This window comes from Sciurus vulgaris (assembly GCF_902686455.1).
Source record: "Sciurus vulgaris genome assembly, chromosome: 14".
Lineage (NCBI taxonomy): Eukaryota > Metazoa > Chordata > Mammalia > Rodentia > Sciuridae > Sciurus > Sciurus vulgaris.
The window spans coordinates 98,618,088-98,634,819 of record NC_136475.1 but is presented as its reverse complement, the minus strand read 5'-3'; the positions used below and the strand labels follow the sequence as shown (position 1 = coordinate 98,634,819).

At 56.9% G+C, this 16,732-nt stretch overlaps 1 protein-coding gene across 2 annotated transcripts in view; it reads right to left on the bottom strand.

Moving 5' to 3' along the window:
* The window catches only part of PXDN (peroxidasin), a 76,408-nt gene that overhangs the window by 39,195 nt on the left and 20,481 nt on the right, over positions 1–16,732 (bottom strand). For both annotated transcript variants that reach the window (XM_079110555.1, XM_079110556.1), the window contains exons 2-3: positions 1,883–1,954; positions 945–1,016 (exon numbers count right to left, since the gene is read on the bottom strand). In XM_079110555.1, coding sequence (XP_078966681.1) covers positions 945–1,016; positions 1,883–1,954 — 144 coding nt within the window. The remainder of the gene's footprint in view (positions 1–944; positions 1,017–1,882; positions 1,955–16,732) is intronic.

Here is a 16,732-nt window from a genome sequence, read left to right as displayed (position 1 = left end):
ACGCAGGCTCCGAACTCCACACAGCACAGGAAACCCGCACTTCAGGCAAAGGCGGTGGGAAAAAAGTATACACACACTTCACTGAGGAGAGCACTGTAATAAGCAGTTAGGGAGGCCTACGATCAGAACCCCCAAACACCTAAAATAAAACAGACTTCCAAATACACATCAACACTGACAAGATGGCTCTGTTTTACAAATCAACATAACAAAGACATTTAGGTGGTTCTGCTCCAATTTACAATAAGCGATGTAAATCATTCATTAAAAATGACTATCCTTGGAAAGATAGATAACTATATCCTGAAAAGAAAGAGTAATTTGCTCAAAGTAGGCAGCACATGCTTCTAATCCCTCCAGATCCAGGTGGACTCTACGTCCAGCGTTGTCTCCATCCTATCTGGGTTTAAAATAAGTGTGTGGAGGGTGCCCAGCTGGCCATTTCTGGAACAGTGAAACTGACTTCAACTAGCAGATGCTTCCAAGGACAGACTATCACTTAATCAAGATCGATCTTGAAGAGCTGAAATAGAATTTAACTGGATGAGAACAGAATGTCAGACCAGCTAGGGGAAGACGAAAACAGCAGGAACTAATGACGTTCCACATGAATGAGTCACTTCCTTTGTTTGGCCCCATAGCTGGAGAGGCCCTGGAGTCGGCCACTGGGCTTGCATCTGCAGAGGCCCTCAGCTGTGGCGGCTGAGCCTGCTGTGTCCACCCCCAGACCTGGGGACCGGCGGCTGTGCACACAGACCCACGGTCGACCTCCCCGAGCACGGTGACTGGACTGCAGAGCACAGAGGCTGTCGCTGCACACTGGGGAAATCCCGCCCACACACCACTCACCTGAAGGCCAGGCTCCAGCATGGAGCCTGTGCAGAGCACACGCACTCCTACACCTCAGGGTTCTAAGCACAGACAGCCCACCCTGGTTAACTTACAGATATTTTAAATTTTCCAAGTCTTCAAAAGCTCCACTCGGGATCTTCTTGATCTGATTATTGTTGAGAAGCCTGTAAAAAACAAATAGATCCTCCAAATGGTGTTGAGCAAAATCCCTGCTTAGCCATGAGCAAGGCCAGGATGTGACTTGGCCTCAGACCTGCCACCCAGTCAGCAGGACACGGCTCTGCAGGATGGGCGCGGCCGCAGCGTGGACCCAGGAGCCCATGGGTGCTGCAGCAGCTCCCACGTCACGCCACAGCCTTCACCTCCGGGCACACCAGAGAGGTCCATCCTCTCTCCCATGAAAGCGTGCACGTCCCCAGGCTGACCTCTCTCCATCTGCCTGCCCAGCAAGGGCTGCAGCCACTTGGAACAATGGTGGGGGTTCCAGAGGGCTCCACGCGGGTGTCACTGGGGTGGCCACAAAGCCACACTTGTGTCCACAGATGCGAAGCTGGTGGGCAGAGCCAGCAGGTGCTGCACCCTGCCCCCAGGGGGCCTGGCTGACTCCTTTCCACAGCCCTGCAACCAGGCTAAGCACTCAGTCCTAGTGCCCTAGAAGCTGCGAATTCTGAAGACTGGCCTCACCTGTGGCTCCACCGCGTGCTGCCTCCACCCTGCCCTCCAGGCGAAACTGGCGCTGCCTGCCTGCACCCACACTGAGCTCAGCAGAGGCGTTGTCCTGCTCAACCCCACAGGGAAGCAAGCTGCCAGCCCGGAGGGAGGGATGGGGGAGCGAGTCGCCCACAGAAGCCAAGGTGGTCACAAGGTTGTGGGCATGGACCCCAGGCACAGACGCCCTGGCACAGGCCAGGCGCGGAATGTCCTCCAGCTTTGGCCATCGTGCCCACGGTGGACTGGAGATCCGCCTGCAGGTGACTGGAGTCGGGATGGCTACTTTTCCCACAAAGCACCATTGAGTGCTCCCACTTACAGCGTGTTCAAGTTTCTCAGTCGCCGGAAAGCCCCAGGTTGGATCTCTCTGATTCTGTTGAAGCGGAGGTCCCTGTAAAGAAAGAGGAAATGCGTTAATCCCCAGGGCAGCCCAGCCAGCAGCCGCTGCAAGGCGCGCGAAGGCGTTTAAAGGTCAGATCGCTCGGTCACTCCCGGGCAAGTGGCCTCTCACTGAGGCCCTAAGCGAATGCGAGCTCATATGAATGACAGATGACATCACACAAACCAATTTATTTAGACAAGAATTATGGGGAGACCAAATCACATGCACCACCTACACATTCCGTTCGGCAGACAGTCTCAGGATAGCGCACACAGGAGGACTGGCACGTATCCCAGAGGGGTCGTGCCCACTGATCACTGGGCAGACCTGAGAGGGCACTGGCAGTTCCATAGCTGGGGCTCAGCCGCTCACCAGCACTGCCTGTGGAGTCTCTGCCCACCCCCAGCACAAGGCCAGCCCAGCAGGCCCACCCGCACAGCAAGGCTGTGCCACAGACAGGTTTCTCCATCGTGTTTCCAAGCGGGGGTTCAGCAGAGTTCCAGGGGCACGGTTCAGAGTGTGGCTTGTTCTGTCATGGGTGGGGCCACTTGGGACCAGAGTGGGACAGAATGATCTCCAGCGGGCAGAGCGGGAGGAAGGCCTTGCATCCTGAGACGGGCACAGTGGAGCGAGAGCAGGGAGGCTCTGCCCAGGGCAAGGAGACGCAGCTGGTGGAGACGCGCTGTGCTGCCTTCCCAGGGCCACACCTGTCTGATCAAACACGGTACCCCTGGGTCGTGATCAAAGCTCCCTGCTCGTATCTGATAGGGATGGTTACAGGGGGCTGCATCCCACCCCACATTCCTGTGGGTGACCTAGCATGTAAGGTCTCCGCAGAGGTGACTTCCCAGAGTGAGCCACTCCCTCCCGATGGGGACCTGGCACAGGGAGGCCACCAGGAAAGGAAGGCAGGCAGTCACCGGAGGCCAGGGAGAGGCCTGGACCGCTGGGGAGGGGCCCTCGTGGCCCCGGAGTTCAGATGCCAGCCCCAGCACTGAGGCTGCACTTTCTGGTTGAGCTGCCCAGTTTGTGGAGGCTCCCGTGTCACCCTGGACGCACACCAGGGTCCTGGGCGACGTGTGGCACCTGCTCAGGAGGCTTCCCGCAAGACACTTCCTGAGCTCCTGCAAGGCTCTCACTTCTAAGAGCTCTGGTTAACTGCAGCCATTTAATAACTAGCAGTGATTTACAGAGCCAGCTTAGTCTGCAGTTCAGTAAGACACCCCTCAAACACCAAGTCATCACAACTGCTCAACAGTTAACTGAGCTGCAGGGAGAGAAATGTCCAGCCCACCACAACTCCTGGCTTTGGGCCGAGCTCTGCAACAGCTCCTGCCACAGGGGACGGGAAGACGAGGTCGGGTCTCTGTCCACCCACAAGGCAGCCTGGCCTCACCCCGGAGCCTCCGACTGGCCTGGCACTGGCCCCGGCACTATCCGTCACCACACTCGCCCCAGGATCAAGCCTCCTCTGCACTGACGCGATTGCGTCCACGGAAGTGGGGTTTTGGTTATCAGAACCTCACAGAGGTCGACCTGAGGAGGTGCTGGAGGCAGAAAGGAGAAAGTGGCCTGCAGGAAAGAGAGGACAGAGGAGACGGTGTCCGGGGCGGGGCTCCTGGGTCCACTGACCCGACTGGTCACGAGGGAAGAATCCCTTAGCCAGGGCTCTTGCACAAGGAGGCGCTCTCTGATGGCAAGTCAGGAGCAGAGCGTTCCGCTCCTCTGATCAGGTAGGACGGTGTCCTGGATGCCTGCCGCAGGGCCACACCAGAGGAAACCTTCGCAGGCTGCAGTCCAGGGACACTTCTGCTGAAGAGCTGGCCTCTGTTCAGGGGCAACCTCACAGATGGGCACAGCGGAAACTCCCTGCATCACTAGCCCACAGTCAGGAAGAATGAGGTCAAGGTCCCCCTGTGGCAAAGCAGTCTCAGCACAGAGAGTGAGACCACAGAAATGGACCAAACTGCCACTCCAGAAGCGGGTAACAGGGCAGCTGGCGCGAACACAGGCAGACGCCGCAGAGGGGACCCAGCCCGTGAGAAGGCTGGGTGGCCGTCCCCGCACATCTCCCACGCCCATGCCGGGAAGTCTAGTGGGCAGAGCAGGGATGTCCCTGAGGATCCCTGGAGTGTGGGGCTAGCTGGCGGGCCACACGGTCCAGGTGTTGCACGTGTCACTCTGGCGACTACATGGAGACCGTCACCCTCCAGAGCAAGGGAAAAGGCAGAAGGCAGGGGCATCTGCGCTCAAAACAGAGACAAGCCAGGGAAGCAGGACACACGGGGAAAAGCCAGACGTCCCCTCGAGGAGGAGCCCGAGTTCAAGGCCACACAGGCCCCTGGCAGGGCTGCAGTTCCGCACTGGACATGAAGGGCGAGGCTGGAGGGCCTCACCGTGGAGGAACCGTGACCCCCAGTGTTCTTGGTAGGCCCACTGTCACAGGGGCTTCACCTGGGTTTGTCAGAAAAGTGGCTTCTGGGCCTAGGCCCTTGGCAGGCAGCTAGAAAGTGCAGCGAGGAGCAGGAGTGCGTAGTGAAGACGGGCTGCCCGGCAGTGACCTCCGGTGACACCAGGAGGGGCACCCGTGTGCGTGTCCTTCTGCCATGTGTATGGGCGCAGACGCAGGACGTGCACACACGCACTCTGCACCAACAGCAGGCACCTGCCACTCCCAGCACCCCTCAGTCCTCGGCCCGCTCCTCACTGGCACTAAACTCCAATCAGCCAGTGCCTCCCCAGGAGCGGGCAGGGCCAGGAGCCCCAGTGGTCACTCGAACACCAGGCCACCTGGTCACTGTCCTCACACCCCTGCAGAGTCGCGTCCCTCAGCAAGCAACCAATGTCTGGAGATTCCTTGGGGTGGCAAGAGGAATGGGCGTGGATCCCAGAAAGTTCTGGCAAAGCCCTAAATGGAGGGATTTACTAAAAAGAACACAGAGCAAACCTCAGAAGGGACATCCGGGAACCTCCTGCCAAGACCAGGACCGGAGTCCCAGAGGATCCTTTGACTGCCTGGTACCTGAGTGGGTGGCAGCCTTTCTAAAATGCCAGACAGCAAATGCCAGACTTCTGCCCCGGAGTTCCCTTCCGCAGGCACAGAAGGAGGTGGGTGCTGACCACAGGAAGGTTGCTATGGAGAGAGAGGTCGTCTCCAAAGACTGCATGCAGAGCTCACCTTGCTACAATCTGCAATGCCGATTTCTAAAATAAATGATCTCAAATTTTTCCCATTTACAAAAGTGACACACTTTTAAATTCATCGTTAAGCAAAAAAATTAAGAATGTTTGCCAATAAACTCGAAATTACAAGTATATCCTGTTTGGCTTGAGAACCAAAAGTATTTTAACTGAAGATGGAGAACATAATCACATCAGAGATGGAGATGCACAAAAGCAACTTGCAGCTCTGCTCCAGCTCCCTGCGTCTGGTGGAGCAAGCGCCCTGTGTGCAGATCTCTCCACAAACGGTCCCTCTCGAGGCAAGACCACTGTATCTTCAGCATGCTTTCATTACTCTTTCTCCTTATAGTCTGGGATTTCTGGATTTTTAACAGTATTTTAGATATCTCTCCATGTTACAAAAGATCTCTTATCACATTTGGAACACATTAAAGTCATCTTGGTGCCTAGCATGCACGAGGCCCTGAGTTCAATCCAAGTATCACCAAAAAAAAAAAAAAAAAAAAAAAAAAAAAAAAAAAAAAAAGAAAGAAACAGAAAGAAGAAAGAAGGAGAAGAACAGGAGCACACCTGTGATCCAGCTAGGAGGCTGAGGAAGGCGGATCGTAAGTTTGAGGCCAACATCAGCAATTTAGCAAGACACTGTCTCAAAATTTAAGAACAGAAAGGACTGGAGACACAGCTCAGGGATGGGGTGTCCCTGGGTTCCATTCACGGTGCCGCAGTCATTTTGACGTAACTGCAGAATCGTCCCCGATTTATGCTCCTCTTTGCACAGAGCATTTGGCGTGGCTATTCTTTGTGCAAAGAGGAGCCCTGGCCCCTGGTTTTGTGCTTCAGTGATCAGCTTTTCAGAAGCAGGACAGGGGACAGCAGGTGCACACCCCTCTCACGGCCTGAATCGTGAACACCACCCCAGCCCCAGATGACTGCCTGGGGGCAGTGCTGAGCGCAGCGCCAACCTCACTCCCTGTCCAGTCTCTGAGGTGGCAGGCAGCTGATGGGGAGGCTGGAGGGCAGCGGCAGGGCTCCTTGCTACGGCGGCCAGCCTAACGCACTGCAGGCAATGGTGCCAAGGCCCCTGTCCCCACCTGGGATGGGCATGCAAACCCCGCCTTGGTGTCTGCCGAGACGGCATTGCCAGTCCTCTGGGCACACTTACTCTCATGCATGGGACTCCACAGTGCAGATGCTCCCTGGCAGCCCTGTAACGGGGCAGTGTGCACAGCAGCAGCTGCTGCAGACACAGGTGCAGATGGTGCTGGGCCTTGGCCCAAGCGAGGACCCTGGTGCGGAGATGCCAGGAGAGCACTCCAATGCACAGGTGACTGGCTCCAAGGAGTTCCAGCCCTGCAGGGAGAAGGCCGCCCGGTTGGGAGGAGGACGTGGAAGGGCAGGGGCCATGCTGAGATGCCAGAGAGACCACGGGGCGGGCACCCAGGTTGGAGTCAGAGGCTTGGAGGGTTGCCGGGAGGTAGGCATGAGTTAACAAGTGCGGCAGCCAGAGGAGGCTCCTGGGATCCCACCTGAGCAGAGGCAAAGCTGAAGAGCTACAGAAAGTGCTCTTAGGAGTGGAGAAGAGGAGAGGCCCCCACAGCAGCCCCGCAGGAGGGAAGCCACAGAGGGAGGCCCCCGCAGCACAGAGGGCAACCAAGGAGGGCAGCCCTGCACCGAGGCCCTGGGGAGCCACATCCAAATGCCATCCCTGCTGAGGGAAGGACACAGCTGCCCACACTGTGAGTGGACAGCCTCTCCAGGAAGGACAGGCTAAGAGAACCTGTGAACACGCCAAAGGAAATCACAGATTTAAACGGACAACCAATCTCCTCAGGCTGGAACACGATGCAGGCCCCTTCTGAGTCGATCAGGGCATGTCTGAGGGTCATGCACCTTCTTCTCATTAAGATCATTCCCTTCCATGTTTGCTTTAGGAAAAAGCTAACTCCACTGCTCTGAGGCACAGGAAATCCACACAACAAGAATTGGCACCGTGAGAGCTGGGCAGGCATGTCCACTGGAAGATCCCTCCAGATCAGGTCGGAGCCCAGCAGTGGAAATAAACTTCCCAACTGTGCAGGAAGGACCTACGGCTGGCATTCCCCTTGCCCACTGTTGGGGACTGAAATCAGAAGACCCTTCTGGTGCCTGGAACAGTATTCTATTTTAAATGTGTAGCTGTGGATTCGGGGAACGCCGCAGACCATACAGCTTCCTTCTTTGGGATGGGCAGTCCTGCCACATGCTGGGGGTTCTGCTCGGGGAAGCTGTGCCTCAGCCCAGTTCCCTCCTCTCTGAGGACTCAGAGGAGGGGAGGGCTGGACAGCGGTCTTGCCTGACCACATCTGCTATGTGGTCTGACTGCCTTTAGATATCCAGCATTTTACATTAAAACATGTAAATGCACTTCACATTCTATGCCACATTACTATGGCTGCTTTAAAACAAAACATTTTTAAATGACTGGTAGGAAAGAGGTTCCTGCCTTGACTGGTAGTGACCATAGCAGCTGCCTCTCCAGCGCCGGGAACTGACAGTCCAGGCAGGACCCAGGGAACCTCAGGCCACTGGGCTCCAACCAAGACTCAGGTCTCCCCACAGATCCCATTCTGCCCTGCCTTCTCCACCCTGGCCAGCAGCACCACCCAGATTCAGTCATGTGAACGTGGGCAGCCAGTCCATGGTGCCCCCCCACGTCCTGCAGCGCCAGCCCCTGATCCCCACCTCCTCAGCCCGGGGAGCCAGCAGTCTACCCAGTCTGATGCAACCCTCAGGGGCCTGGCCTCTCCTGGGTTTAAACCCCTTCAGTGACTGCAGCCACCGCTGCTAGAGTCCCTAATGGGCATGGAGGCCCTTCGGTCTGTCCCAGTGCTGGGGCTGGCCAGGCTTCCTCCTCTTTCCACACTGCTGCCCCCACTGCCAGTGTTGGCACAGGATCCCCTTTGTGTGGAGATCGGCCTTCCCTGTGCTGGCTAGGCAGCTTCTCAGGAATCCATGTGCTCAGGAGGACAAGGCCCGTGACAAAGTTGAAGAGCTCGGACTTCTGCTATGATTTCACCTACCTCCTGGCCACTGAGTGGGTAAACCCTGGACTGCAAACTGCCCGTGGCCTCACCAAAAGTATGCCACCTGCCAGGGCGGTCCGAGGGTTGTGCTGTGATCTCCCCAGGGGCTGTTAGGGTTCTTGCTCCAAAGTAAGACTCAAGGCAAGCTCTGAAAGGCACCTTACAAGTGAATCTCTCTACAAGTGAGTTGAGAAAGGTTAAAATCCTTTTCCCCAGGGAAGAAAGCAGTGTATGGGCCAAACCCTGCTGCACAGGAGCCGTTTGGTTCAGTCTGGGTCCCAAATCTAAAATAATCAACCACATTTATCTTATTTTGGGGCAGGGTCTTGCTATATTGTCCAGTCTGGTCTCAACTCCTCCCAAGTAGCTGGGACCACAGGTGCACACCGCCACACTCAGGACTTCTCATCCCAAGCCTTTTTAAAGCAACTACACTCTGGGCTATGCACACGCTGCCCACCTCCAGCTACTGCTGCGGGCGGGAGGGGTGCAGCCTGGGTTCTGCTCCAGGTGTTGGTGCACAGGCCCACTCCAGACTCCCTCCAGCTTCAAGGGCCAACCCCACTGCTTGGGTCCAGACCTTACAGCTCCCTGAATCCCACCGATGGGGGCTGAAGGTCTGCATCACCCCAGAATTCACGTTGGAACCTAATCCCCAAGGTGGGGGCCCTGGGAAGCGATGAGGTCAGGAGAGGTCCTTCCTTGTGGTGGGATCAGCGTCCTCATGAAAGAGATCCTGAGAGCTCCTGCCCTCCCGCTGTGAGGACAGAGGAGGCCCATCTGTGGACCTGGAGCAGCCCTCGCCAGACGCTGAGTTCGCCCCCCCCTTGACCTTGGGCTTCCAGCCTCCAGAGCTGTGGGAAATGGATTTCTGTTGTCTGCAAGCCACCCACTCTGCGGTGCTGTTACAGCAGCTGGACAGACTGGGACACCCACTAAAACAATGAAGTCAACGATGTCACTGACAACAGAGGGTCTGCATCCCTTCGGGACACACTTGGAGGCAGAATGAACATCAGGCCTGGAGAAGGTGAAGGTTTCCGTGTGGGCTTCCAGGCCCTGACACCCACCGCCCCCAGTGCAGTCCCTTTACAGTCCCCTCCACCCCCTCCACTCCTTCTCAAGACAGATGGGCTCCTCCGGGGTCTGGGAAACAGCCTGGGGCAGCCATGAGTGGATGTGGTCCAGGAGAGGAGGGGGACCTGGTCACAGGCAGGCCACAGGCATCTTCTGGAAGCTAGCCATCCCCTGTGGAGAGGCAGACCACTCACTACTCAGCCTCATGTTCTGCGGGCTTAGTGAGACAACACACAGGGATGAGCAAGCCTCTGATGAAGCCGGCTGAGGTTCAGGGGAGGCAGCAGGGACATGCCAGGGCCAGGAGGTAGGACACAGTGTCCACTCTGGCCCAGGGCCCAAGCCTCCACCAGCTAGAAGACCAGGATGTCCTCCTTCACCTTCAACCACATCTGCCCTCAAGAACACTCCCCTCAAGAAAGCCTGGGGTAGATGGAGTGAACACGGGAGACCAGTAGGCTGCAGCTCCCCGCGACCTGGGCGCAGGGTGCCTCCCCCCATGACCCAGCTCCCTGTGACCTGGGCACAGGGTGCATCCCCCCATGACCCAGCTCCCTGTGACCTGGGCACAGGGTGCATCCCCCCATGACCCAGCTCCCTGTGACCTGGGCACAGGGTGCATCCCCCCATGACCCAGCTCCCTGTGACCTGGGCACAGGGTGCATCCCCCCATGACCCAGCTCCTGTGACCTGGGCACAGGGTGTATCCCCCCATGACCTAGCTCCCTGTGACCTGGGCATAGGGTACATCCCCCCATGACCCAGCTTACAGCCTCTGCTCTGAAGGACGGCTATGGGTCCGTACGTGAGAACTCCTAACCATACTGCCCCTAAGCTACGGCCATGTCCCCGGTGACCGCCCCCTCTGCTGGGGCACTGTGCCCAGCAGTTTCCAAGGGTTCCCATCAAGTGCAGGACTATAACGGCCAAATCTCCAACTGGAACATTTCAGGCACTCTGGTGGGGCTGGGGCAAGGGCAGGGCAGGCCATCTCTGCCTCTGGCCATTGTCCCTAAGACATGGGCCTTGCTGCTCGACCAGCTCTCAAGGCTGCTGTTGATCGCCATTCAGACTATTCCAGGTCTCCAAAAAATCAAGTTCATCCAAGTGGATGCTGTCCTGGGCTCCATCGTAGCCAGTGAGTGAGTGTCCACTCTGAACTCCATTCTGATTTGTAAGCTCCGGGTTAGTCCATGGTTTGAAGTGGCCTGCCAGAGCATGAGGGCCTGTTGGAGAGCTCCCTGTGAAGCCAGAATCCGGTCAAATCAAGGCCTGGAGGCCATCAGAGTCTGGGAAGCTGGAGACTGCCCCTGGGAGACTGGAATATCAGTGTCTCCAGAGCCCTTTTGATCACCAAGGTTACCTGCCTAACTACCCCCCACAAATGCCACAGGCAGGGAATTGCTAATTAATGTCCCCTGGGCCCCTACCTGAATCTCCATTTGGCCCTTCCCCCTGCCATCTGCAGCTCACCTTATTTTGCTATGTCACCAGGAACTCTTGGGCCTAGTCACCCTGGGCCTAGTCACATAGGCAGGAAGGAGAAATAAGGGGGTAGAGAACAGAACAAAGAAGACCCTAATCTATAAAAAAATGTAGGTGTGCTCACTTCTTGGGACTCTAGAACATCAGCCATGGCCCTCTTCTCCCTCCCGGGAGAAGTCTGTATTATTACCTTTAAATAAAGCCTGCTTAATATGCTTGCCTTGGCGTGCTTCTCTTAGTGTTCAAACTTCAACATCTGAGGGAGCAGAACTCGTCACTCGTAAAGGGCGGTATCACCTGTCCCCCTTCCTCTGACAGCCTTGTGTACAACTCGACTTCCGGTCCTCTGGAATTCTCCAGAGAGCGAGGGGGTAAGCTATGTGGACCTCCAACAGTGAGTGCCTCCTGCCGGCCACGGAACAGAGTGCTGCTGGTCTCGGAGTCGCTGGGGATCCCAAGTCACTGTGAACTCTTCTGCCCATGAACAAGACAACCCAGAGCACCAGGTACCTGGCAATCAACCCCCGGCGTCCTAGAGCCTTTTAAAAATCAAACTGTCAATATAAATCATTGTGATGACTTGACATATTTGCCTCCATGGAAATAAAACAGGCCAGGCTACATGGGCAATGACTAAACAGACTCCGTTTTACCTTGAGACCCCATGTCATGTAGGAAATACTTCCATGGAAACACCCGCCTCTGTACCCATCACCCGTTGCTTAGCATGCCATGTTTGGCAACGCAAAACGGCAATTCTTGTATAGTGAAAAACTGTTCTCTTTCTGATTCTTATTTTCCTAAACAATGTACCATGTCAGCAGTGAAATCAGCAGTGATTGTCTAGATGTTAGTAACCATTCTCTAGTTTGTACCTAAGAAAGGTCATTTTGACCCACTTCCCCCTCTGCTAATGATTTCAGATCTCATGACGTTAGTTTGTAATTAAACCACAGCAACAGACACTTTTGATTGATGTACTGATTTATGGTGTAAAACCCCTACAACCCTGTGGTTGGGGCTGTTCTCCCAATACCCATTTTTTGGGGCATTGTGTGAGACAGACAGCCGGCCGGCTAGTAAAGACTCTCAAATATGGACTTCTCAGTGGTGATCGATGTGTTAAGATGCGCCCCATAACATCACCAAAAAGCAATCGTACTATAATCGTAGGTATGTTTGACTTTTGCTTAAATAAGCCACACACCCCAGTTCCCTGCAGACTCCCCCAGTCTGGAAGCACGATGTTGCCGGATCTTCCAGGATGAACAGGGGAGAATCCTGCAAAAGGTCTCTCAAGTCACCAAGTGGAGAAAGGTCTGGGAATGAAAGAAGGTCTCCGTCCTGCAGAACAGGGGCCAGCACAGGAACAGACCACCTGTGTGCCCAGGGCAGGGCTCTGCAGGACTCCTCCTGGGAGTCACGGAGGCTGCACAGAAGGAAAGAAGCCCAGCGTTCAGACTGACCCATTCCTGGCAAGCACTGGAGACAATTCCTAAGAATGAGGCTCCCACAGAGCCAGGGTGGAAAGGAAACCCTAAGTGGTCCTATGCAGTGACCCTAAGCAGTCTCCATGCCAGAACAATGAGCTCTGTCCAGGAGCGAGGGGCCCGCCCAGCCCGCCCAGCCCCGGCAGGCAGGGGACGATGGCTTCTCCAGTTCTCCTCCCATCCCAGTGCACAGTAAACCCGGGAGCTAACGTTTGCTTTGGACCTGCTCCGGTCCTGCCTGGACTCCTGAGCAGGGCTGCCTGCAGCATGTGCGGGGGCCACACGCCAGCCTCCTGCTGGTCCTGGCTTTGCACTGCTCTGCTCTGAGGGCTCAGCAGGGAGTGCTCCTCTGCTGGTGCCCAACCCACAGAGGGCACAGGGGCCAGAGGCCTTTCGCTCCACACAGCAAGGCTTCTTCCCCGACTGGCCCCCACCCACCCCGAGACCCCCTGTGGGACCCTGAAAGGTACGCCTTCCCTTCCCTGGGCACCTCGGCCATGTTGACCCAGCTCCTGGCCCAGCTGGAGGAGGGCCCTCCCTTGGGGGCTCGCTGGGCCCCAATCCCAGGCACATGGGGCGGAAAGGCTCCAGGGCTCCCTAGACTGGTGGAGGTCCAAGCCAGCCTCCTCCAGCACCGGGCTGCAGGGCAGCTGCACATTGCCCACAGAGGGCCAGCGTCACACCTGGGTCCTCACCTCCTGTGCAAGCAATCACAAGGTCACCAAGGGTGGCTCCTGGCTGGGTCACCCAGGCCCTTTCTTCAAGTTCTCTACTTGTGGGATGACTTCTCAGCGGCAGGTCATCCTGCAGGCCCTGACCCTTTTGTCTTTGGGCGTTGCTGAACAGGGCTTTCCATCAAGGGTCAGCTGCTCCCCTGGCTCTGGCTCCCGTCCCCAGAACGGCCGTCCCAGCTGCTCGCTCCTGCATAGGGATGGCTCATCTGCAGGTTCTCAGGTGACATCCATGCTGCAGTGTGGGACCACGTGACGGTCCTCCTGGGAGGGCAGGCCTGCCCAGGGGCCACCACGCTTGCTGGGGCCAGGCGTCAGGGGGAGGTGGGGAGAATGTGTCTAGCTGTGGCTGGGCATGGGGAAACAGCTGGCAGAGTGAGGCAGTGCAGGCAGTGGTGTGCCAGGCGGTGTGGGCAGACTTGGTGGGGACCCTTGGGCAAAGAGGAGGCAGGAGCCTCTGCAGAGGCCACCACTCCTCCCAAGGCCAGGGCACAGGACAAGAGCAACCCCAGCCAGTCTAACATCGCCCTCTCAGACGCAGTGAGACTCAGTGGCCAGCATGCCTCACGGCTTCTCCTCACCTGCAGGCACAGCGCACCTGGCACCCTTTCCAGCAGGGCCACAAGCACATGCCCCTCTGCATTGAGCCTCCTTCACACTATTTATTCTGCACCTGGCTCCACAGATGTGCTAGGGACTGAATGTTTGTGTCCCCCAAGTCGCATGCTGAAGCACTGGCTCAGGGCCACAGTGTCAGGAGGTGAGGCCTTGGGAGGCCACTAGCTTTAGATGAGGCAGAGAGACCCACATGGGGTTAGGAGTCACCAGAGAGTGGGTGGCCACCCTGCTCTCCCACTTCCTGCCTCCAGGGCTGCTGTCCATGCCCACTGGTGTCTGGTCACAGCACCCCAAGCTGGCGGATGCGGACAGTAAGCACAGAGGCCGTCCTTCCTCAGGCCTCCAGCTGCCACGCCTGCCCTCACCAGACTGCCCCGCCAGGCCCTCCCTGGCACTGCGATCGACAGCAGTGCCCAGCTTTCTGTGCTGATCATTTCTCATTCTTGCTGACGGCTTATGGGACAGGTGCTTAGAAGGGGCACGCGGCCGGGTCAGAGCAGAGACACTTCTCACAACGGCTGCATCTGCCTGTGCGCTGGCTCCTGCCAGTCGCTCTGCCATGCTTACCCTCACTTGTAGGACCCAGGGAAGGTGGACGCTGGCCCAGTGCTGCCTCCCAGGTCCGGGAGTCCCTCCCCAGGTGACTCAGGCTATTAGCAGGAGGGTGCTGGATATGACTCTGGCACCAGACAGAGGACGGGCGGCGAAGCAGAGCTCTGGAGCCAATCAGTCATCACAACGGAACGGTCCAGGCAGAGGAGAGAGCTGGACCAGCGCAGAGCAGGCTGCAGCGGGGGCAACAGGAAATGTGGGGAGGAGCACAGGGACCCACAAGGCAAGCAGTGCTGGGCCTGGCTGGGGAGCCGGGGTGTTGCTCATGAACACAGGAGCCTGGAGGATGGGCCTGGTGTCAGGGCAATAAAGTGACCATGAGATGTCCAGGGAGAGCCAGACCTGGGGAGAGACAGTCCTGGAGCTCGGGGGACAACTGAGACAGAGGCTGCTGTTCTTCCCACACCTACCTTGACGGTGCTGAGAGACCTGAACCCAGATCCCTTGATGAGCTGATCTGTTTCTCCATCTTAAAACACAGCACCCAGCGCAGCTGCCCTCCCAAGCATGGTCAGACAGCGCAGGCAGCAACAGCTCAAGACTGTGCCACCCAAGAGGCTGGCAGGCTGCTGGGCCCAAGCCTCCCTGAGTGTCCCTGTCGGGCGTGCAGAGGATGGACGCCCTCTTCATCTGGGCCATCCCCCAGAGCCACATCTGCAGCAGGCAGCCTTGAGGGACCATGAGTGTCCACTGCTTCCCACACAAGTGGTGACGACCCCAGGCTCAGTGCTGCTCTCCTGTGTCCCCTAGGCCTGCCTGCAACACCATAAGGGACAGAGAGCACAGGGGCTCAGCACGAGCACGCGGCTTGTGCTGCTGGGCTGGAATGACGGCCCCCCGCAGACCAGGGGTCTCGAGTCTCCACCGAGAGAAGCAGCGCTCAACCTCCACTAGGACCTGCGCAGGTTCTTTCAGTACATAATGCAGAACGCGCACACCAGGCTTTGCTGGTGGTCAATCTCACCTCACAAGGGTCAGCCTGGATGGGACCGACGCTCTTGTTCAACCACGGGAGCCCACCCACCCCATCTGGTGTTCATACAGCTTATTTCAAAGCATAACCTAAGTCAGCATTTGCTGAGCTGCTTTGCAAAACCAGGGAGTCAGGAGTAGAAATGCTGGAGACTGAATCCAGGGCCTCACACATGTGAGCAAGAAATCACAGGGCTGTCATACATGAGAGCTAGCTGCACTTTATGAGTGTTTCAGAGGCAACACAGAAAAATCACACCAAGAAACTGCAAATAATATCGTTTAAGGAATTAGGGAAAAGAGGAAAGGGAAGAAGGGCAGAGAAAGAACGAGGCCTCCCGTGGATGGGGGGATTCTGGCTCCGAGTTGAGCATGCAAAGCACAGAAAACCCCACTAATCCCAGGACAGTCCCAAACAGCCCGTGGCTGACCGGGAGGAAAGCAGCTTTCCTGAGACAGCGACAATGCAGTTTCTCCCAGGCATTCACACGAACCTCAGACTCAGGGGCAGTAAACGGTGTCCCAACGAGACGCAATGGCTGTGCAGGCATCTTGCCCCTTGCTGGAAGCCCACGGCACCATTTCAGTGTGTGATTCAACAACAGCAAACACACCAATTTTTCATCCTACTCTCCTGGATCACTCGCCCAACCTTTCTGGCCCATTCGCACCCAGGCATGAGCTAAGCCCTGAGCCCTGCTCTGCTGTGCACACAGTAGGCACGCTCTCCTTCCCCCATTATTGAAACTAAGACAAATCCATGTAGATCAGCCAGAGGAACAGACTTGCTCATGAGAAGCACAGACTGGAGTCCTGGCCACATCTGCACTGGCCTCAGGTGTTTCTGGACAAGGGAAAGTCACAGAAACTCCACTTTCAGATGGTTCTGGAGCCAGGTTCACCTACTGCTGGGGCCGTGGTAGGTTCACTCCACAGCCAGCACCCTGGCCAGGGAAGGCTGCACAAGAGCACTCCACCAACAGTACCCTGGCCAGGGCATCAAGACAAGGCAAGAGGCCAACCCTCCCGAAGGCCACTGTGAGTGTTCACACAGGTTGCCGCAAGGACCCCGGATCCACATACAACCACATGATGATTAAGAACCCCACTTCCCTTTCCAGTGTCCTGATCAATATGACAAACTTAACCCACCGCTACAGTGCCCGACCTGGGCACTGGAGACCACCTATCACTGGTCTCCAGAAACGCTGTGGCGAGGCCTCACTAAGCCACATATGGAGAAGAACGTCTGGAAAGCTGTGCCATCAGGTGTGAGCACAAAGCCACACACCAGGTGGGAACAGGTCTGTGTTGCAGGCCAGGCAGGGCAGCCTATGGCTCAGAGCTCAGCACCTCTGGGAGACACGAGGAAACCGGCCATGCCTGCCTAGGCCTTGCAAAGGGAGCTGGGAAGAAAGGCCCTCTCAAACATGCATGTCACGCACATGACGAAACGTCGCCCACAAATATCGTTAGTTGTGGCCATTAAGATCAGTGAGTGCCCACAGGGAAGTGCTCCAGATCCACAAGTGAGTGCTCCACAGGGAGAGGGCTCCA